At 55.8% G+C, this 22863-nt stretch overlaps 1 protein-coding gene across 18 annotated transcripts in view; it reads left to right on the top strand.

Moving 5' to 3' along the window:
- Positions 1-22863, top strand: part of RIMBP2 (RIMS binding protein 2) — a 124862-nt gene that overhangs the window by 58584 nt on the left and 43415 nt on the right. For 5 of the 18 annotated variants that reach the window (XM_074321025.2, XM_074321032.2, XM_074321023.2 and 2 more), the window contains 3 exons: positions 3924-4013; positions 8612-8734; positions 17036-17140. In XM_074321025.2, the coding sequence (XP_074177126.2) occupies positions 17039-17140 (102 nt within the window). In that variant the 5' untranslated portion in view covers positions 3924-4013; positions 8612-8734; positions 17036-17038. Of the gene's footprint in view, positions 1-2677; positions 3080-3923; positions 4014-7455; positions 7561-8611; positions 8735-17035; positions 17141-22863 lie in introns of those variants that run through there. The other 13 variants (XM_074321018.2, XM_074321019.2, XM_074321021.2 and 10 more) reach the window with 10 other exon arrangements.

Here is a 22863-nt window from a genome sequence, read left to right as displayed (position 1 = left end):
TCCGCGTGTGTTGTAACCTGACCATTTGGAAGAGGCCTGCTGTGTGCGTGACGGCGCTCCCAGCCTGGCGTTGTCCCATGTCTTCTCACGCCTAGACTGAGGTTGCAGCTTTGGGGAAGAAGCCCACAGAGATGGAGTGGCCTTCTCGTCGCGTCCTGGCCAGGGGCACGTGACGCCACCATGGTTTGTCTCTGCTGACGTTGGCCGTGAGCAGGGGGGTGGCCAGGCGTCTCCACTGCAACGTCACTGTCCTTCTCTGCCAGACTCTCGTCTCTGGAGCAGGTCGCTCACTCCAGCCCAGCCGCACTCAGGAGGGGAATTTCACAGCCGATGTGGTTGGTGGTGAATGTACTGGACAGGGCAGACCGGGAGGAATGTTCACGTTAGGGCTCTGGTATCAGGGGTGGGCTGTGGGACTGGTCGCTGCACCCCAAATAAATGAAGGTGCAGACGCTGTCATGTCATTGCAGTGGGAGTTTTTGCAGCCTGACTCTGCCTCGTTGGGCCAGTTTGTAGAAGCCCTGTTTTCATTTGCTTATGTAACTCATGGTTTCCATGATCAAGAATTTGAAATGTGCTGAAGGGGAGCCCCGGGGTTGGAAGGAGAGAGCAGGATTCTGCAGCGCTGAACGAGGCAGTGGCGTTTTGTAACAAGATGATAAATCATCTCGTGAAAAGCGCACGTGTGTTTACAGACACTTAAATTGTTGTTGCTGCTGCTGTTTGTAGAAGGGTCCCAGGGGGCTCCCTCTTCACGCTGACAGTTGTACCTGAGAACTTTTCCTTCGCACGTTAATAGCTGGCAAGCCCGGAGCTTCTGCGGGTGCCCTGTCAAGGGTGACAAAACTCTCTGCGACTTCCTGCGATGAGTTTTCCTGCGTGTTGTTCCCTTGTCCCACCATTATTCTTGACGCCTTATTGCACAGGTATCCTCACTGCAGACATCCCCGGTGCTTTGGGGAGGAGGTGGGCTGTAACTCACAAGTTGTCGTTCACTGCATGTGGTGTACGGCACCTGGCAGGCTCATGTGAGGCAGAAATTCAGTCCTGAAGCCAGCAGTTGTGCCGAAATCACAGCTAGGAAAGGGGGACGTGGCAGTGCCGTGGCAGGAGCCGCACTGGACATACACCTCACAAGTGCCAGCTTTTCCCTCTGGCTCTGGGGAAGGTTGGCACCCACCGATTGACAGTGACATGCCGTGGTCGTTTGCATCTGGGGGTCCAGTTGTCACAAGCGGCACTCAGTGAGGGGCGGTGCTTTCCACAGGACAGGCTCATGGAGACGGGCGTGGGGCATTGCGTCTTCTTCCCTTACAGCACTTCCGGCTCCGTTGCTGGAGGGCTGGGCGGCATCTTTAGTTTCTTTTCAGTTGAGGCGAAATTCATATAATGTAAAGTGAGCCTTTTCACCGAGCACCCTCAGTGGCACTTAGCACACTCCCAGTGTTGTGTAACCGCCACCGCTGTCTAGTTCCCAGACACTTTCATCCCCCAAGGGAAACCCTGTCCCCGGCAGCAGGCACTCCCCAGCCCCTGGCAGCGCCCGCTGCTTCCTGCCGTGGATGTGCCTGTTTTTGATGCTTTGTATTGTGCTATAGTCTGTGGCCTTTTGCCTGGCGTCTTTCACTCAGCATCCTCCACGTCACAGCGAGTGTCAGCGCTCCACTCCTGTCTGTGGCTGAGTGATGCCCCACTGTGTGCGTGGACCACACCTCGTGTTTAACTGTTTTAAGCCAGTTCGTTTTAAGCCAGTTCGTCCTGTGTACGTGTTTGCTATGGGAGGGACTACATGCCATGTGTCTTTATTTGAATTAAGAGCGAACATTTAGCAACAGGTCTATTTCAGGTAAACACCCAGCGTTCAGGTTCCTGGAGGCCTAGCAGAGCTGGGGTGCTGGGCTCCCTTCCGACACGGCGCCACTTGGCTGGACGGGCTGCAGCTGCCCAGCGTGAGGCACCTGGCAGGTTCCCGTCGCTCTGGCACATTCTGTCTGGACGAGCTCGCCGTAGTCACCTGCTGTTCCCTGGGGCGTTTGAATTTCCAGCTCCTGCCCCAGCCCCTGTCCTGTTCCCTTGCCCTGATCAGAATGTGCTTCTTGCCCATAAGTCTGCTGATCAGGAGATGGGACCGCAGAGGAGGCCGTCCTGCTCGACTATCTTAGTGCAGATGAGTGGATATCAAAGTCTCCCTCCCTGCACTTGCCGGAGCCGCCCCTTGGGGGTGGGGTGGGGTCAGGGATGCAGGTACCAGCTGGTCAGCTGCCGGGGCTGGTCCTCCCCTCTGGACGCTGCTGTCTGGGTGATGGTTGTGCTTGCAGACAGTTAAGTCGGCAAACTGTGCGTCTGGGTTCTTACAGGGAGCTGCCGGCTCGGGGTGCGTCCACTAGGAAAACCCTAAACCCTTTTTGTGTGGCTTTAAATGTAAAGGATCTGAGACTCAAAACTGTTTCCTCTGAAACGCCCAAGGAGCCTATGGACAGCACAGCAGTTCCTGTCGCCGTTGTTATTTCAGGCCCGGAGGACGGAGCTAGCGGGTGTTTCCACGCAGTGGCGGGCTCTGTCCTGTGAGGCGTGAGTCACTGGCTCCCCCGCTCCTGGCCGTGGGGTGGGCGTATGTTGTCAGACCCCATTCCTGGGCACGGATGTGGTCAGCGGTCAACAGTGTCGCACGACAGCAGGGAAGCCAGAGGTGTCAGCCCCACTGCAGCAGAGCCGTGTGTGTGCACCTGTGAGCCGAGGCACGTGTGGCCGGCCACCCCCGTCCCCAGCCCTGCTATAACAGGAGTGTCAGATTATATCAAAGCCGCCGTCGTCCTCCTCCTCCTGTGAACTGTCACAGTAGTGCCGCCCGCGCCTGTTGGGAGATTCTCATTTTGTCATGTTGCAACTGCCAGCCCACATCTTTGGGGGCCTGTGGTCTCAAGCATGCGGCCGGTCCATGAGGTGGTCTGTGTTTCGCTTGGCGACATTCCTTTGGCGCTGCTGATGAATCCAGACGGGCTCGATTCAGCTGGAGCGGGCACAGCTCCCTGGGTGGGCTGCTCCGGCCCGTGCACTGGCAGCGATGCGTGCGTCCAGGGTAAGTCCCCCCGCTCGTCTCTGGCTCGTTAGCGCAGCAGCACGAGCGAGCAGAGGCATCCTCGGAATGTTCCCGAAGGACACGCACGTCAGAGTGGCCTCCATGCCTGTTACCAACGGGACGGGGCCACAGTCCGTCACCACGGCTGCACCACTACTGGGCTGTTTCGGGGGTAAACACCACGTGTGGACAAGGGAGGTGCTCGTGTCTGCGTGGGCTGGCGGGCGCAGACGGGCATGGTCACTCCTCCCGGGCGCTTCTGTGCTGATGAGGGGGCGCGTTTCTGTACCCGCCTGGGCGTCCGCTCGGGTGTTTTGTGGCTCTTGGAGCATTGGGGGGGGTGTTTGGGGGGTGGTTTTGCCTTCCAGCTAGATCTTAGTGTGACTGGCCTCTCGCAGTGGGGAGACCCGTGTAGCTAGTAGACCTTGGGCTGAGTTGGGGGAACTGCACTGGGGTGACGTGTGGACATCGCTCTCCCTTTGCGGTGACGTCATGGGTCAGTTTCCGGACTGGGTTTGGGTCCTGAGCTTTTCCCTTGAAACGGTTGATTTCATCAGGTTAAGCAGCTGACCTCATTTTATTATATCCTTAGCTCATCACTGTAAAGTACCGTTACTCCCGTTTATGGTATCCTTAGGCCATCACTGTGCAGTATCGTTACTACCACTGCATAGAATACGACTACAGCCCTGGAAGGAGGAGGAAAGCGAGCCCACAGCACAGGGCGTGGGAATTGCAGTCACGCCCCACCCAGGTCTTATTTCAGCTCAGACTCTTAACCGCCGTGCTTGACGGGGACTTGGTGAGCTGGGGTCATCTCACAACACCCTTTCCTCTGTCCTAGGAGGATGGACAGGAGTGTGCCACCCAGGGAACGCGTCGCCTGACACCCCAGTATGCAGCTCTTCCCACAAGGGCCCAGCAACTGGACAAGGTAACTCAGCGCCATTAACAGGCCACTGGGGGCAGGGAGGGCGGGGAGGGGCCATGTGACGAGCAGCTGTGCTCCTGGGGACTGACAAGCAGGCTTCTGGGGAGACACTGGCACCCACGTTCACAGCAGTGTTGCAGTAGGCAAAAGGTGGGGCTCCCCGTGTCCCCCAGTGACGAGCAGGTAACCACGATGTGGTCTGTCCCTGCGAGGGAGCTGTGGTCAGCCTGGGAAACAAGGAAACGCTGACACTTGCTGCAACGTGGATGAACCCTGAGGACATGATGGCGAGTGAAGCAAACCAGTCACCATAGGACAAATACCGCGCGATTCCGCTTCCATCAGGGACCAGAACCGTCAGATTCATGGAGTAGACGAGAGAGCAGACGGAGGTGCCAGGGGCTGCGGAGGGCGTGGGGAGTGAGTGTCTAATGGGGCAGAGCTTGGGAAGGTGACAGTGCTAGGGATGTGGTGGGGATGGTCACGCAGCATGTGAGCGCCTGGTGCCACTGGACTGGACACTAAAAATGGTTAAGAGGGGAAGTTTCATGTTATGTATATTTCAGCACATTTTTTAAAAAGACGTGTTTTTGGTTCATCCCCAGCTCTGCATTCAGCCCCCACGCTCTCCTGCCGTTTCTTTGCAGACCTGCTGTCAGGAAAGGCTCTGGCACTCACTCACACTGAGGTGGGAGCACGGGATGAAGCCAGGGGCATTTTTATTTGAACAGAAACAAAAATGGAGAATGAAGGTGGTGTCCAGGCGTGAGATGTGGGAGCTGGAAGCAGGGAGTGTCGAGCGGGTGGCCTCTTCTCCCATCACTCCTGTTGCTCCTGAGCGGGGCTCACATACCTGACAGGTGGCTCCAGCTTCGCGAGGGCAGAGAGGGCACAGAGCCAGCCCCTGCGTGGCAGGGTTGGTCAGCGCCGGGCGTCATGGCCCTCAGGCCTCACCGCACGCCTGGCCCCTTTCCCGGACCTGGGAGCTGGCTGTGCTGGTGGGAGCCCTGTGCCCCTAGGGTTGTCACAAAATCCCACATGAATGTTTCCCTTCACGTGGGGACCCCTCCTGCCACCGCCTCACCTGGCCTTTCAAACAGGCTGCAGGCCCAGTAAAGGAGCCGCCTCCCCGTAGCTCTGCGGGTACGTAAGGGTGTGGGTGACTCACCGCAGACCAGAGTAGAGCAGTTTTCGGAGAGGAGGCTGGGAGACGGCGGGGCCACGCAGCTCTGTCCTGCTCCTCTGCTGTCTTTGTCACTTTGTGGTAGAGTCACCGCAGGAAACACAGAAAGACCGCCTCTGGGGCTGGGCTCCCTGTGTCCCAAGGTAACCAGGGGCCATAGAAGGGGCAGGAGGGCTTGTGAGTGCCGCCAATGAGAGCATTCGATTAAATTCAGCACAGCCCCAGCTTCCTGGGGCCTGTCCATGGGACCTGCGGAAGCACAGGGGACCCTTGCGGTTCCCAGGAGACGGCTGGGAATTCCCTGATGCTAGCTTCGCAGAATTAATGATCAGCACTGTTAATTACGGGTGTAGGGGAGGTGTTGCCGGGCTCCTTCGCAGAGCCTGCCCAGAATCCACTGCCTCCTAGCTGTGAAGTCAGAGATGGGGCCGTCTGGTACTGGGTGGGACCCGGGTGGCCGGCAGCCCTGCGGAAGGAAACAGGTGCTGGGACGCAGGACACGTGCACAGGGTGCCCAGTGCCCGCCTAGCCCACACACCCAACTTTTTACGGATTTCAGAAAAATAATTCGAATTTCTTACTCTTCTGGGTTCAAAGGGTCCCATTCAACCCCCCGAAATGGGGCTCCTCTAACAGGTCAGAGTTTGAGGACTTTCTCACTGAGCCAAATGTTAGAAGCTGCTTTCCCACCTGGCGCCACTGTTGCTGCTGCCAAAACCTGTATTTTGACACAGAAATGAGTCGAGTGGCTGGTGTCCCCGCTTGTTAATGCACGGCTGTGTCTGTGCAGTGACAAAATCTCGGGCAGCATGCAGTACCTGGTGGCACCCTGAGTTCCGGAGCCTGGTCCTTGTCACTCGTGAAACCTGTGCCCTGTGAGCCTGTGACCTACGAGCTCTCACTTGCTGGCCAGAACTCGGCGTCCAGTGACAAACAACCGCTACGAACAGCAGTCACGCAACTCACTGAACAGCTGTCATCCCTCTTTTCTATCTTAATAATGAGAAAACTGTGGGTGTGACACATGTGCACATGTGGGATTTGTGGGGCTAAGTATCGTTGGCTGGAAGGCGGGGCCGTCACCAGGGGTCACACCTGAGAATCGTTGTCTAGTTCTCCTTGGCCACCAACCAAAATCCTGTAAGACTGAACCATTCTTAACGTTCCACCACATCACGACAAAGGGGGAGCTTCCTGGTTCTTCACTGGGACATATGAGACCTTCTCATTTCTCCTTTCTGGAGGGGGCCGTTTATCTGTCTTAGTGACAGTCCCTCACGTCCTTCTGCTATTCTGAGGCCTTTTCTCCTTTATAGCACAATGATCTGGCTCGTTCGCAGGAGAATTTTCTAGTGCATGTGCCTCTGTGACAGGGACGTGGGTTGCTCTCTGGGAGCGTTCTCTGTTCATGAAACTGACCAGTGTGGAGCTCCCACAGCAGGCAGCAGGGGCCAGGGGACTTGTAAGCCAGTGGGTCTCCCCACCTAGGCTCCTGGCACCAACGGGGCTGGCCAGGCCAGTGGGGCAGTGGAGCGAAGGCCCGAGATGCCAGCCCCACTTCAGCCCATGTGACGGGTATTGAGAGTTTTATCTGGAGGCATCAGTCCTGTTTCCCATCAGATCAGCTGCTACCAGATCAGAGAGGACGCCTTCCTCTGGGTTTATGAGCTGCGTAGAGCAGGGACCTGAGCTCAGTGGTGTAAACACCAGCGGCGTCATTGTTCTCATGTGACCAGACGTCCGATGCTCAGGGCAGAGGCACCAGCTGGAGCCAAATTCACAAGATCAGGTATGGAGGTGGGTGGGCATGTGCTGGCACTGGGAACAGTGCATGCAAAGGCCCTGGGGTGGCAATGAGCTTGGCTTGTTTAAGGGACAAGAAGAAGACCATGGTGGCCCAAGCATGGTGACTAGTGACAGTAGCAGGCCACATCAGACAGTTTGTGGGGCCAGATGCTGCAGAACCTTGCAGGCTAAGCCAGGAGGTCAGTGTATTCTCATTTCCATGGACGCCACAGGAGGTTTCAGTCAGGGAGCGGCAAGATCTGACTTCCATCTCAGAAAGCTGCTGCTGGCCGCTTTGTGACCGGTGTGTGGGGCTTTCAAACTCTGCTCCCGAGCTGCCGTTTCTTGACTAGATAGAACGTGAGAAGTGATAGCTTCCAGCAAACTGCTCCCCTTGGTGGGGAAGTTCAAGTGTGAGTATAGTTTCGTTCAGATAGGTCATGTCATTTTCACCGGGAGCATTTGATTTGTGCCCAGGTTCACATCACGCTGGAGCACGTGGCATTAAGGTATTTCTGCAGATGAGACCTCTGTGACCTTACCAGCAGCATCCGCGTGACCCTGTCCTACTTAGAAGGCCAGGTGGGTGCCTTCCCTCCTTTCGGTGCCACAGAAATTGTCAGGTTCAACTAACACTCTGGACATAAAGTGTCTCACACAGAAAGGACTTCTGTAGCTGAAAAACATGACTTTGGGACCATCTGTTATGGAAGCATAATTCATGTAACTTGGCGAGGAGGCGAAGAAATGAGAAGTCTGTGGTTGGGCCAACGTGTGCTGCACAGTGGAAAGGAATGGGGAACAGACCCCGGTAACTTCTCTCCACGGCCTGCCCTTCTCTGTCCCAAAGATGCCACAGGAGAGACTGAGTGTGGCAAGTTCTAACTGTGGTCCTGGGGCCTGCAGTCGGGGAATGGACGTGCTTTCCGAGGTGACTGGAGAAGCCATCATGCCAGTCCATATGGAGCCTTGTCACTACTTTTATCCAGTTTTAAGACAGGTGAAATTTTTAGGCAAAAGAATTAGAATTAGCGCAAGCCATCAAAGGGAATCTGCTGGCCCCACTAAATGGATGGCAAAGGTCAGCTTCAGGCACAGCTTGATCTGGGTGCTCAAATGATGTCCTCAGGCTCCTGCTTCTCCCTCTGCGTCTCTCGGCTGTTTTCAGACAGGTCATTCCCTCATGGTGGCAAGTGGCGGTGCACCTCCCGCCTTTTGTCCTCAGCTTTCCACGTCCAATGGGCAAAAGAGAGAGTCTGCCCAGGCTCCTACACAAGTGCAACACCTCACCCTTTGTGGATGCGATTAAGTCACATGCCCCGCCCCAGCCAGTCTCTACCAGGGGATGGGATTACACTGCAGGCCAGGCTGGGTCACACCCCCAGTCCTGAGCCAATCCCTGTGGCTGTGGGTGGGATGAAGAGGGAGGCCGTGTGCTGATTGGCCAGCCCTTGGTCACATGTACTCACCCCAGCCCGGGTGGATCCACCATCAAATCCATGACTAGGGATGAGGGAGGGGAGGATTCTCCAAACAGAAATTAAAGAGGACGTGCTCGGTGCTGGCTGGGGACACGTGCCCGCGCTGCGCTCCCGCGTGTTGTGAACAGTCCTCTCATCCTTCCCACTTGTAGGTGAAAGCAGAGTGTGCTCGGCTCAGCCACGCCATCACCACCGTGACCAGAGAGCGCGACTCGGCCGTGAAGGACAGACACCAGCTGCAAGCCAAGCTGGAGAGCCTGGAAGAGGTCCTAAAGGTGGGGGCAGCCGTCCCACTCCCCGGGGTCCGCGAGGGGGGGCTGCGGGTGCAGGAGCAGGAATAGGGCGCAACTCTTTTCCAAGCCTCCATCCAGACTCAGGACTCTTGGGGCTGTTTCTACCCTCTATGGTCTAAAAAGCGATAAAGAACAACATCCGACTGTTTCTGGAAGCGCTCCGAAAAGCCAGTTACGCATTTGCACTTCTTAGGATGTTAAGCACAGCTGAGCCAGGCGCTGGGCAGGGAGGCCGCGCTTTGGAGGTCGGAGGCCAGAGGCGTTTTCCAAACCGCAGGACTCTGTTCCTCACATGTCCGATGCGCTTTGTTACGAAGAGACGAGCTAAGTCAGAAAACCACTCTCAGGGAGCAGGATGGGGCGCTGCTCATGCAGTTCTGATGGGCCGGGGTGGCCTTCGGTATAATGGGGGTTCATTCGCTGCTGGTCTCACTGAGTTAAGCGGAATGGATTCTCTGACTTTCCCCCCTTTCTTCTGCCTCCCCCTCCACCTCAACTCCCGTTCAAGCCCTTGTTTCTCAGTCTAGTTGTGTAGGACACAGCTCCCTGGCCCGTGCTGGTGTTAGGAGCCTTGTGCTCCCCCCAGCTGAGGCAGTGGTTGTGCTCTTGCTGGCTGCCACTGGTCACGGTGGCCACCAGCCGCTCCTGGCAGCATCTGCAGCTCATGGCAGCCCAGCTCCAGGGAGAGCTATTGTTCACAGTCTTAGCTGTAGAGGGCGCCGCTCACTGGCCCATGTGGGAATCGAACAGGCAACCACGGCGTTAGGAGCACAGCGGGCCAACCACCTGAGCCACTAGGCCGACCCTCTTTTTTTTTTAATGTTTTGGGTTGTCAGTGGGGAAACATTTTAAAACGTGACGCAGTAAAGTAGTACCACCTGCAGTGCCACCATCTGTACCTACACCACTGGGTATTGCGTGCAGGCATAGAGCAAGGAGCCCTGCTGCCCACGGGCCCTCCTTCATCACAAGTGACTATGGCTCTGTCCGTGACATGTGGGGACACTGCGGGGGCTCTGAGGGGAAGCACTTCAGTGTGGGGGGGGGGACTGGGTGAGCGGGAAATGGGGGACTGCTGCAGGGACGGGGCTTCTTTGGGGCGTGATGAACGTGTGATGGTTACACAGCCTGTGAGGACGCCCACAGCACTGAATTGTGCACTGGAAGAGAGTGAGTTTTGTGGTATGGGAATGGTGTCTCAAGTGAAAAACAAAGATGCCCTGTTCTCATGCTGGCCCCGCGTGGGAACCACGTGTGCTGTGTGGTCTCCCCTCCATGTGTCTGTGTTCCTGCCTCGAGCGGTGACCAGGCCAGTCTCGCTGCTGCCGGACTGGGTGAAGGGCCCTGTGTTCTGACCGGAACTGAGGGCCCTGCCGCCCTCCTGTTGACCCTCGGGGCGTTGCACCTGGAGACGCGCAGGCTCACGTCCAGGTCCGGCCCATCGTGCCCTGCAAACAGTCCTCGCCTCAGCTGCCCTGCCGTCTGGGGGGGACACACCAGGGGTGTCAGGTGCCTTGAGGGGGACAGACAGGGGAGGATGCCTCTGCCGGACCTGGGTGAGCTTGGGGACTCTGGGATAGGGGCTTCCAGGGCCTGGTAGCTGCACTGTGGTCTGGGAGGGGAGAGCTGTGATCTGGGTGGGCACAGCCCTCGTGCCCATAGAACGGGTGGTCCTGGTGGCAGGACCTTCGCTGAGTGGGCGTGTCTGTCAGCAGGAGGGCAGCAGGGACCGGTGGAGCTGGCAGCCAGGGCCCCATGGGGACAAGTGACAGTGTTACGGGGCCAGGGTGCTGGCAGTTACCGCCCCTTGGTCTCCAGCTGGCACCACACGCGTTTGTCCTGTTTGTCACCTGGCAGCCAGCGCTGTGTTGTTCAACTAGCAGTCAGAGCTCAGCTGCCTCCCCTGTGCTCCGCAGGCCCCAGTGCGCGGACCCAGCATCAGCCTGAGCCCTCAGCTGGCCCTGGGGGCTGCACTGCCTGGTCTGCCCGGAGCTCACTGCCTGGCACAGGGGCCTGGCGGGGAGCCCTGGAGCTGCGCCTCAAGGGAGATTTGCTCTATGGAAAGGGAGACGGGGAAGAAGTGGAGATGTGACAAGATTTGGCCTTTCCACGGGGTCACTGTGCTGCACTGGAAGGAACGCGAATGTCTTGCAAATCTGCAAAAGCCTGTGAGAGCTGCCGGTGTCCACACAGGGTTCCAAGAGCAGGAAGGGACAGTGGGGTGATGAGCCCCCTACGGCAGTGAGGTGGGGAGTCCCCGTGCTCTTGGATGGAACCTGCTAAACTTTGTTGTGTCAAAGACGCGCCCTCAGCGTGGTGGTCGTGTGTTTTGTAAGCGTTGCCCGACTGGAAAGCACAGTGATTTTCATGCTCTCCTTCTGGTAGTTCTGTCACAGTAACAAAAGGGCCATTTCAAAATTAGCCTTTTTTTCCCCCCTGAGCCAGTGGTGATGAGAAGGGAGCAGGTGAGTGCTGGGCTGGGCTGAGATGCGGCTGCTTGATTAGAAAACCCCATCCTTTCCGTAAACTTGAGTAAAACCACGGACTTGCATCGCAGAAGTTGCCTGGTCTGCACTGAGTGTGACGTGCAGTCTCTTGTGGTCAGTTTGATCGGAATTGGAACCCAAACCAGTTTCAATCAGCCCAGTTTGCTGAGAACCAAGAAGTGCACCAGGCTCGAGGGCCGTCCAGGAACATGCCAGGTGGTGGAGGTGGTGCAGGGCTCCTGTCTCAACACACCTGAAGCCAGACCTGGGCGGTGGCCCCGCTCCGACCCCAACCTCCGTCTGGGGGAAGCAGAGGCTGGCCTGGTTTGGGGCGGGGCCTGTGACGAGGTCACAGAACTGCACCGGCACTGGGTTTACTGAACTGCGAATGGAACACATTTTTTCCTTCAGAATATGGAAGCATTTAGTGAAGCAGAGAAGACTGAAATGGGGGCTGTTTTCTAAGACGACCCAGCGAGAATCGTACTGAAGCTGATGAGAACCCGCCCCCGTGAAGCAAACCAATAACGTTTAACCTGATCTGACTCCCTCCTGATTTTTGTACTTTGAAAACGAATAATTGATGAATTCATCATGTATGCATACGTTTCTATTTCTTTCCAGGGACATGGTCAAATTGCCAAAATCGTTACATGTAATAACATGCTCAAATAATGTGAATGGAAATAGGAAAGTTAGATATGGAGAAATGAGCACTCAGGTGCCAGCTGGGAGTTTAGACACAGTTACTCTAAGCTTCTAATCTGGCCCGTGCTTCCTGGCAGCCTGGATATAAAAGGAAATGTGAGCTGTTACATAACTGTCACTCCCGCGGCGGGAGACCAAGTTCCCCAGGAGAACAAAGCAGACACACTGAACCTGGTTTTCACTTAGAAAGTTATGTCCGAGGCTGCAGATTCCTCCCGTGGAGGTTACCTTCAGGAACAGCTTCTTAGCTATCCAGGGACCGTTTCCCCAGCTGTCTTCCTTCGGGGCCATCCTTGGGGGGAACTGCTAAAGCCAGATGGCACGACACACACGAGCAACCCTAGGGGAGTTCTTTTCGGTGGGAGTTGAAGGACACAAAGAGGACTATTCCTGAGCTGTTGGAATTTAAAATTCCAAGCGATGAAGAGCCCTGGGGTCTGAACACAGTGAGATGGCTGAGGGGCTCCTGGCACATGCCCACCTTGTCCGGTGGGAGCCAGCGTCCTTACCAAGGCAAACGGGCGCGTGAGGCACGTTGTGGGGCACACAGGTAGGAGGCTCACGGGACGCGTATCGCCTGACGTTCCTTCACTCACTCCCTCACTCACAAGTGCTGGCTGAGCCCCGGCTGTGAGCCAGGCCCCGTGCTAGGCACCAGGGATACAGCAGGTAGCACAGCAGAGCGGGTCATCCCCCTGGGAGAGAGTCAGCGAGGAGAAAGATGTAACATCAGGCAGTGCTGGTGCTTTGAAGAAATATTAGGATGAAGCAGGAAGAAGTGATACAGTGACAGTTCAAAAGAGTCATGGGGGGCCCTACGTAAGGCTGTCCCCTAGGGCCCAGTCGGCACTCAGCGGCCTCTGTCACCTTCATGAAACAGAAGTCCAGGCACCAGGGATACCTAGAAGAATAAAGGATATTCAAGGTGTCCTTGAAGAATATTTCTTCAGGGATATATATATATATATTTTTTTTCTTCTTAGATTCTACTTTATTTGGTAAAACTCGGAAACTAACCACCAATTCACGTCCGCCCACCTCCTTCTCTCTGAAGAAGGCAATTCCCCAGAGTCATGGCCCTATGCTGCCTACACCCACCAGCGGCCTTTGATCGCAGAGATTGACTCTGACGTCCTCACTACAGGACGCTGCACTCCACCCCCCCTCCACCCCGTCCTTTCGCCCTGACCCCTGCCACGCCCCCTGGCACCCCGGGCCCAGCTGCATGGGCTTTCCCTGTGTCTCCAGAACACACCGCACTTGTTTCCACCCCAGGGCCTTTGCACGTGCAGTTTCCTCCACGTGGCATGCGGTCTCCCTCGGTCTGTATTTCTGGCTCCTGGTCAGTTAGGGCTCGGTGTCACGTCACTTCCTTTCCTGACCGTTTTATCAGAAGCAGCCACCTGCCTGCCAGTTGCTATCATATCGCTTCTTCTACTTTCTTCAAAGAAAACCTACCCTGCTTGTTTCAGTTGTTTACTCGCGTGTTATTTTTCCCCTTCAAAGATGTCATATCTGCGAGAGCCCGAGGAGCAGTGATGGCTTCACTGCGTGGGTGAGCTAACAAGTGAGGGCGTGAGCAATCACCGCCTGCGTGAGGCGTGACTGAGACATGAACAAGTGAGTGAGAGGCTGCGTGATTGCTGTGTGGCCTGTCCCTGCAGACACAACCTGCCATCGTGGAGAATGAGCCACGAGCAGTGGAAAGCCTGTGGTCCTGGGTGCTTGTCTGGAAGGATGGCTTCTGGGGCTTGCAGAGGTTCTGCAAACATGCAGCCACAAATCAAGTGTCTTGTCTTTCTGGCAAAGACTGAGTCTCCAAGGAGACAGACTGCTGGAGGGGACGTGCTTTCCAGCATGTACGGGGCCCCGGCTGGCGACTGTGGGATGAGGACGCCCGGCACCGAGCCCCGCTCCACCCAGCCCCACAGTCCTGCAGTCTTGGCGCAGGGTCTGACCTGGTGATCAAACGCAGCGAACCGTTTTCCTTCCAGCTTCTCCACTCAAGCATCCTGCAGAAAAGCTGGAAGTGGTTTTTTTACTACATGAGTTTCCCTTTGCTGGTGTTCAGAGCCCTCTGGGTCTCAGCATCTTACAGCTCCTGTGAAAAGGAAACGGCCCTTGGGGTGAGCAGCCCGCCTGTCCCGTGTGTCTTCTTGCTCAGTGACTCTGTCTGTCAGACGGAACAGACAACTGTCTTTCTTTGAGGGCAGGACGGGAGCCTGGAGGGGAGCCGGCTCAGCCCACGTGTTGGGTTTCTCTGCCCAGCAGTCAAGGCCCAAGTGGGAGACACATCCGCCCCCGTGATGTGAGGTTGACATGATTCAGTTTGCTCTGTGTCGCACCTGAGCTTTCCCGGAAAGCAGCATCGTGACATTTATGGGCTACTTAAGCGCTCGAGTTAATGTCAACATCCCGCTATAAATAGTACTGTTTGAAGTATAAATACGGCCCCAGGCAGAGCCCTTTAGCGGGTGTGTTTGCTGTGCTGTGTAATCCTTAGTATTGTTCAGATGTGAAGTGTCCCCATGGAGCGTGGCCTGTGTCCCCGGACCGACCGGGGAGGATGTTTGTATAAGGAAGTGGAGTCGCATATTAGAAGGTGGGGCCAGGTGGTGTTGGGGCACCAGGCAGGCCTTTCTTCTCAGAACCGTGGCCCCTCGTGCGCCCAGGGAGCGCCAGAATCACGGTGGCTCGTGGAGGCTGTGAGGGTCATGGCCTCCCAGGGGCAGGCTGGGCAGGAGCGGGGAGAGGTCACAGAGCAGGGACCCTTGTGTCACGTGCCTTTGAGAGACTGGCCCTTGACGTGGACAGAGGGGCCTGCGTGGTCATCTTGGCAGGAGGGTTTTGGCTGCCAGTGGAAGGGAGTCACTGAAAACGGCCGCGTAGTGGGAGTGGGACGTGATGGGCAGTGCAGACTCCCTGTGAGCCCCTGTGGGGGGCGGAAGCCACGGTGGGGCAGCTGAGGGCTGAGTCCCCAGTGAGTCTGTCCCCTCGGCATTAGCCCTGGACACTCTCCCTTGAGGGCATATATTTTCACACATTTATGCTTTGCTGACAACTACTTCCTGTGGACTCGGCTCATTAAGCTGAGAGATGTAAACGCCGTTTCCATTTGTCTCCGTCCCTCTGCTCCATGAGCTGACCTGTCCTTTCATCTCTAAGGAACAAGCTCACAGACGTTGTGTCCCTGTGTGTCCTCAGGGACCCCACAGCCGGCAGCTGCAAGCCTGGAGTGGCTGTGTGTTCACTCGGTGTTTCTAATGGGCTCCTGGAAGGAAGAGGGTCTCCTCCTGCCACTGCTGACTTCCTTCCGGAGCCAATAAGGATCGCGGGGCTGCATTGGCTCTGCCGTTCCACAGCGAGCAGAGGCACGAGAACGGGCTGCCACAAAGCACCCAGACAGCTGTGCAACTGTTCGCCCAGACCAGGAGGGCTGCCCGCCGCTCCCTGGTCGTGCTTCACGGTGAAATGCAGTGGCTGAGCGGCCGCAGCCAGGCGGGCTCAGTGGGTAGGCGTGCACTGGCTTGCTCGTGTGCCACGCTGGGATGGCGTCCAGGCTCTCCTGCATGGCACTGTGTGGCCGGAAGCCAGTCGCTCAGCTCCTGTCTGCTAGGAACAGTGAGCACGCGTCAGCTCAGCATGACACAAGGAGTGCCCGGCACGTGGCATGTGCTTCCAAGTGGTAGCTCCCGTTCTTCTGTGCTGCCTTCATCTTACCAGTGCCATCGTCCTAGTCACTCACTGTCAGGCTGGCAGAGTCCCTGGTCACCGCATACGTTCTATGCCCTGGGTTTAGTAGTAGAGCAGCATTACATGAGACTGGATTACAGGGCATGGTGCTCCATGGTCCCACGTCACGTGGCACTGAATTACGTGACACTGTTACATGACACTATTACATGACGCTCAATTATGTGACACTGTATTACGTGAAACTTACGTGACACTGAATTACGTGACACTGTATGATGTGACACTATTGTGTGACACTGTATTACATGACACTGTTACGGACACTATTATGTGAAACGATTACACAACACTGTATTACATGACACTATTATGTGACACGTGGCACTGTATTACGTGACACCCTTACATGATACTTACGTGACACTGTTATGTGACACTATTACGTGATACTGTAAAATGTGAAACTATTATGTGACACTGTATTATTATGGGACACTGTATTGCGTGACACTGTATTGCATGACACTGCACAAGGTCAATGGGGAGGGGTTTTCTTATATTCAGAGTAACGGGTAAGACAGCACTCAATAGATGCTAGGCACTATTCTAACTCATGTGATATTCAAAACATTTGTATGAAGCAGGTGTCAATTAATAATTAACATTGGTTATGTGTTAATTAAAGTCAGGGTTGAACTCTACCCTGCCACGGAAGACAGACAGCTGTCATGAGGAGAGCACAGCCAGGGGACACCCCCAGCTGCCCAGCAGATGGACCTGGCTGACAGGCCCTCAGGGGTCTGTGTGGAGGGAGAGCGATGGCAGTTGCTGAGCGCTCTGGTCCACCAGCGTGACACGAGCACACAGCGCCAAGCCTACATTCAGCCGCTCCATCAAGAGCCTCAGATTTGAATTTGCACGGCCACTTACCAGCTGTGTGACGAGCAAGGAAACCGCCTCTGTGCCTCAGTTTCCTCCTCTGTAGAATGGGGCTTGTTAGAGTACCTACATCCTACGATTATTATGAGGATGATATGAATTAAATAGCGCTCAAAAGTTTGGAACAACCCACTACGTAGGGAAAGGTCAATAAACCATGGCTGTTGTTTGCATGGGACCGAGGACAAGATGGAGAGAAGAGAGACAGAATTTTTTAAAATGAGGGAAAAGAGCAGCTCCCCCTTGCACGGGAACCTCTAGTTCTGCTCAAATGCTCATTGCATTTAGAATATAACACGAGCAGGAGGTGGGAGCCTTGTTGCTGCCAGGGCTTCCCCCGTTTGCCCCACCGCCCTCAGGAAGAGCCCGGGGAAGCGGAGCGGGGGGCTTGCAGAGCACGGCGCACAGACAGCGCTCCCTGCACGGCCGCCTGACCTCACCCTGTCCCCCACAGCACATGCGAGAGGCTGCTGAGCGGCGGCAGCAGCTGGAATTGGAGCATGAGCAAGCGCTGGCTGTTCTCAACGCAAAACAGCAGGAGATCGACCTTCTGCAGAAGGTAAGGGGCTGCACCGCCTGGGTACGCGGGGCAGAGGGAAGAGGCGGGCCCTCGGCTGTGGGTGCCGGCTGGCTGCGCCCCCAGCCTGGTCACAGGCCCCAGAGTGTGTCCCTCCTCCCTGGCCTGCAAAGGCTCGGGGGCTCTGTTTCCCTGTGCTCTCTGGTTTCTCCCAAGCTGACTTGGGTTCATGTTTATGCTACAAAAGCCAATGGATGCGTAACATTCACTGCTGGCGAGACTGCAGGGGAAAGGCAGTCTCCTGGGGACTGTTGGTGGGTGTGAACTGCTTCAGCTTTGGGGCAAGCAGCCTGACAGTGGCAGCTGAAATTAAAAACACGCATACAGTCAGATCCTGCAACTTTCCACCCTGGAAATATGCCTGCAAGACACACAGTTCAAAAGGATTTTGACTTTTTTGTAGCACTGTTGTGTGGTTGGGAGACGGGAGATGGATTAAATTCTGTGCCCATCCGAGGGCACGGTTGAGTCAGCCGTGGTCCATCTACACTGCAGACCAGTCTGACGTCAAGAAAAGGAATAATTTTGGTTTATATCTGTTACCTCGGCAAATTGCGTGATGTGTTATTAAGGGAGCAAATCAAGTTTCAGGGTAATATTTATAGCATCTCATTAACGGGGGGAGAAAACAAAAAGAAGAAAGAAAAAAGTAAGAGGAGAGGAAGAGGGCAGGAGAGAAACCAGAGGGAGGGGGAGTGGAGGAGGCAGAGGGACTGAGCAGGTGGGGACGTGTCCCCAGAGCACCTGCGCTGATGGGATGGGGGCTGACATGTAGCTCCCCCCCGGCCCCATCTTTAGAAGCCGTGGTCCTCCTGTGTCTCAGATGTGTATGAGGTTCTCTTTTTTGGAGCCGGGGGACTTGGGGTCCTTGTGTGTCAGTCTCGTCTCACTTTCTTTCAGAAGCCTGGTGCCCACCCCCGCCCTGAGGGCAGCGGCCCTTGCAGCCAGAGCCCGTCACGGTGGGGCAGGCGCAGGACAGAGAGATGGAAGCAGACGCCCTGGGGGTGCCTAGCTGCTGGGGAGTGGGGGGCCGGCGACTCCGCCACCCAGCAGCCTCTCCAGGCCTCTGGTCTCAGAATGAAGGGTGTAGGATGTCTCTGCCAACCCTGCTGGCGACAGGCCTGGCGGGGGCTGTGGTCGCCAGCGTTCGTTAGCAGAGCCAGTGCATCAGGTGGGGGCTTCAGATGCCGTTTCTCTAATCATTGATGGAGATCTCGTATCAGGGGAGATTTCATTACGCCTGTGCTGATAGGGCCTGTCCCAGCCTTATTACCTGTCATAACACGGTGGCTGGCGCACGGAGAGGCAGTATTTCATTAGATGCTATCAGCCAGGGCGCTGCAGACAGCGTTGTTGCTCTGCCCTCCTCCCGCCCGGCTCGGGACCTTCCGGTGACGGGGACGTGGCCACGGTCTCCTGCGCCCATTCCCGGCAGCTGGCAGCCGTGTCCCCAGGCTGAGTGCCTGACAGGTGACCAGACTGCGGAGACAGCGTCTGTCCAGCAAGGCAACGGGCGGCTTTTCTCCGCAGAGCCTGTGGCACCGGGGAAGCTCACGGGAGCCACTCCACTCTTTAGCTCCCACGTTCTCGTCTGCACACCGTCCAGTCTCCTTTGCTCCTTTTTCCTCTGCTTTCGTCACTGTCTCTCTTTTGGCCACACAGATGCTTCATCAGTGGGGAGCAGAGGAAGCGAAACTGACGAAATACACGTGTCAATTTTGTAATTTCTCAGAGCTCTGAGTTTTAAAACAAGTGTTAGGAGAGAAAGGTGGGACCTTGAGCGAAGCCAGAGTGAATTCTTTCCAGAATTCCTGTCTCCATTTGATGCCCAGCGGGGAAGGCCATTGTGCCACACTGGCTGACTGCATCATTCCTTCCTTCCTTCACTCATTCAGTAAATGTTGGCTGTCGCTGCTCAGCCGTCGTTCTGGAAACTGGGAACACAGGGCGGGTAGGACGGGGCTCCTGCCCCCACAGAGTGAGTGTGAGCAGGGAGGTGACGAAAGAAAATGCTCTAAAGGCAGCAAACAGAAGAGAGTGGTAGATGGAAGGGGCCACGCGTTCAGACGGGCTGCGGGTTAAATGTAGAGAGATGGCCCTGCCCGCTCATGTGCACGCAGGAAGCGGCTCGAGTGCCTAGGAAGAGGAGGCCGTGGCCAGGACGCGGGCCATGCAGAGCGGGCGGGTGCGTCCTGACCCCGGACGCTGGGTTGGCTTTAGGAAGGGGCTTGACTTTGTTCCAAGGGAAACGGGACCGTTAGAGGGTCAAGCAGGGGATACAGGTCTGAGTCACATCCTTTAAAAACCGTGATGGGTGTTGGTTTGTAGAAGAGCAGGGAGGCCGGTTGGCACCACGACCAGGAAGCCTGGTACCTTGACTGGGCTGGTGACAGATGGAAGGAGGCGGACACGTTTCAGTAGGAGTCAGGGGGAAGCGTGAATCAGGTTTGCTCCTGGGTGGGCCGGAGGGCCGAGGGGCGGGCACGCAAGCGAAAGAGAAAGCAAGGGTGACAGGCTCCCAGTTTGGTGTAGACCTGTCGGGAAGGGCAGCCTGGCCGCACAGCTGACTTCATTCTGCGTCGACTGAAAGCCAGTCACAGACGCACTGAGATGGACACCTGTGAAATGGACATTGTTCTGTTCTGGAACTTGAAAGAAAAGTTTAAAAAATCATTGACAGCCATAACTGCGAGCAAGCTATTCCCTCAGGGATCCGTCAGGTTCAACTGCTTTGTTTCTACACAACAAAAACCCAAACTGAATATTCAGATCTGGAGAGTTTTGCAAGACCCAAAACACACAGCTTCTTTCAAATCTGCTCAGTGGAGTCTGATTGTTGGCGAAATTTTCAGACGAGGAAGGAAAGACTCCAGGTTGTAAATGAAGGAGAGATGCTGTCCTACTTCTAGGCCGTTGAGCATCCCAGTGTTTTCATTGGATGAGAAAAGCGGTGGGTGGGGCATTTTCTTTTCCATGAACATCGCAGGGCAGGGTGGACGCTGCTGCCAGCCTATGGGGAGTGGGACGGCACATGAAGATGGACTTTTCCTGCCCTGGGCTGTCACTGCCCCAGAACAAGGCAGCACTTACAGACTGGTCCCCTTGGGGAGTCAGCTTCACCCCCACCCGGGCGCCCTGCATGAGTGTCAGGGACCCGACACCCAGCCTGGGCCCAGCGTCTCCATCCCTGCAGGCTCAGTGCCCTCAGCCCCATTCAGTGGTGGGAGAAGGCGTGCAGGAACGTGCCAGTGAAGATAGTTGTGAGCAAATGAATGCATGGTCAGATGCCACAGGCAGGTCTCGGGGAAATCAAGGTGCAGTAAGGCCGTCGGCCAGCCCTGAGCTCCGTGCACGCGTAGCTAAATAAGTAAATAAGAGGCCCCCAAGCAGAGCCCAGTCCCACCTGCCGGGCCACGCCACCTGGCTTCCCGGGGGCCACGTGCTTGCTTCATGGTGATCAGGGAGCCAAGTGCTCGGTCCTCACTTTCATTCATTCAGCAAACACTTGGTGAGCAGCACAGGTCAGCAGTACTTCAGGGCCTCGTGACGCAGCAGTGAGTAATGACAACGCTACAGCCACACTGGATGTTCATTCTAAGTGTCGTGATCGGGGTCCAGGAGCTTAGCTACAGCTCCCAGGAATGGCGCCCTCTGCGCCCCACCAGCCTCCGCCATCCCAGCCCAAGCTCCCGGCGGCGCTGGGGTGGCTGCTTTGTACCCGCCTGTCAGGCGGGGGTGACAGGACACCCACCGTCGCTCCTGTGCACGTCTGCCCCCCCAAACACTGTGTGTGTAGGCTCCCCACCCATGGCCGTCTGCTTCCCTGGATGCTGGCCTCTCCTGAGCTTGCCTGAGGGTCACGTCCCTCTCGTGTCACTGTGCGGAGGGAAAGCGTGTCTGGATGAAGCCCGCATCTTCCCCACGAGTGAGCGGGGAGCGGGCAGGGGCCCCGAAACGAGCCTCGCTGAAGCTGCTGCTGAGATTTTGAAACAATTCACTGCTGCCAGTTTTCACTGTTAATTTTAACCATCTATTCTGGTCGCCCAAATGGCCCAGCTTGCGAGGAGCTACGAACACGCACTCCTGACTATTGCTGGAAGCCGGAAGCTAAGTCGTCACTGCCAACTTGGCTGAGTTTTAACAGCCACTGTGAAGCTTTTCGTCGTGTTTTTTCCATCCTGCCATTTTAAAACTCTCTTTGACTCAGCTGGCTCAGTGGTGATGGTATTTATAAAACCCGAATGTGTTCTTTGGTGGTTTGCCATTTCCCCCTGTTTTGTCATGTATTGTCGTTCCTGTTTTTGGTTTGAAAGGAACAGTTTTCAGCGGTCGAAGATTGTGCTGAATTCCAGAACGGTGTAATTAATTGGTTGTGCTCGCTTCACGTCCCAGCTCTTAAAACCCTCATTCTCACATCCTCATGTGAGAATGGGATGCAGATGAGTGAGTGTGACAGTCTTGGGCCACTTTCCACTTTTCTGCGCTGGGGAAGCCAAGCTTTCCCACCCACGGAAGTTTGCGACTGAGAAATGGACGCTGTTAGGATGGCGCTCACGGGCTGTTCTCCAGGCACCTCCAGAACTCATGATTCTCTTTTAAACATTAAATTTATTGGGGTGACATTGGTTAATAGTTATGTCAGCTTCAAGTTCACATTTCTGTAATACATCAGCAGCTGTGACTGCACTGTGTGCTCACCACCCAGATTCTAGTCGCCTCCGTCACCGTATATTTGACCCCTTTTTCACCCTCGTCACCCTCCCCCGCCCCATTTCCCTCTGGTGACCACCGTTCTGTGTCTGGGAGTCTGTTCTGTTTGTTTATTCATTTGTTGCCTTCTGTTTTATGTCCCACATATGAGTGAAGTCATAGGATTCTTGTCCTTTTCCACTGACTTATTTCACTGAGCACGGTACTCGCATGGTCCAGCCATGTTGCCCCAAAAGGCAATATTTCATCCTTTCTATGGCTGAGTCCTGTCCCGTTGGATGTACCACGTCTTCTTTATCCCATCGTCCATCTAAGGACACTTGTCTCCACGTCTTGGCCACTGTGACTAATGCTGCAGTGAACGTAGGGCTGCATGTGCCTTTACGAGTAAGTGTTTGCGAACACTTCGGGTAGAGACCCAGAAGCAGGGCTGCTGGGTCACGTGGTAGGGCTGCAGAACAGAACTCTGACTGAATCTCAGCCTGACAGGGGCTTCCTGTGGGTGCTCAGTATCTAAGGGGCAGCGGCCCCATCGAGTCAGGGCATAGCCCTCTTTAGAAACTGGTGTCTTTGCTCCACTCCACTGGGAATGTCTGTGAGGCCACGGGAGCAGTGTGACAGACGCGTCAGCGTGGTGACCTGCTGCGGGCTTTCTTCCCCAGCCTTGGACACAACCTCAGACTCACGTTGAACTGCGGTGTTCCCAACCTTAAATGGGAAGTGTCACATTCTTAAACAGTTGGTGACTGTGTTTGCTAGGACTCTTGCTTCCACCTGACGGAAAACCCTCGGCAGTCCTTGCTTTCATTCAGCAAACAATTTCAGTTTGACACGTGACTGCAAACTGACTTCAGATCCAGGACCCAAGCCGTCTGGCTTCAGGCACAGCCCCATCTGGTGCCCCTCAAGGACCGTCACACCTTAGTTACTCTCCCACCTCTGCTCTGCTCTGCACTGGCTTCATTTTTGGCTTCCACGCCGAGGCCCCCAGCTGC

The sequence above is a fragment of the Rhinolophus sinicus genome, chromosome 9 (assembly GCF_057876585.1).
Source record: "Rhinolophus sinicus isolate RSI-liver-muscle chromosome 9, RSI-T2T, whole genome shotgun sequence".
In the NCBI taxonomy this organism is placed as follows: domain Eukaryota; kingdom Metazoa; phylum Chordata; class Mammalia; order Chiroptera; family Rhinolophidae; genus Rhinolophus; species Rhinolophus sinicus.
This window is presented reverse-complemented; position numbering and strand designations above follow the sequence as displayed.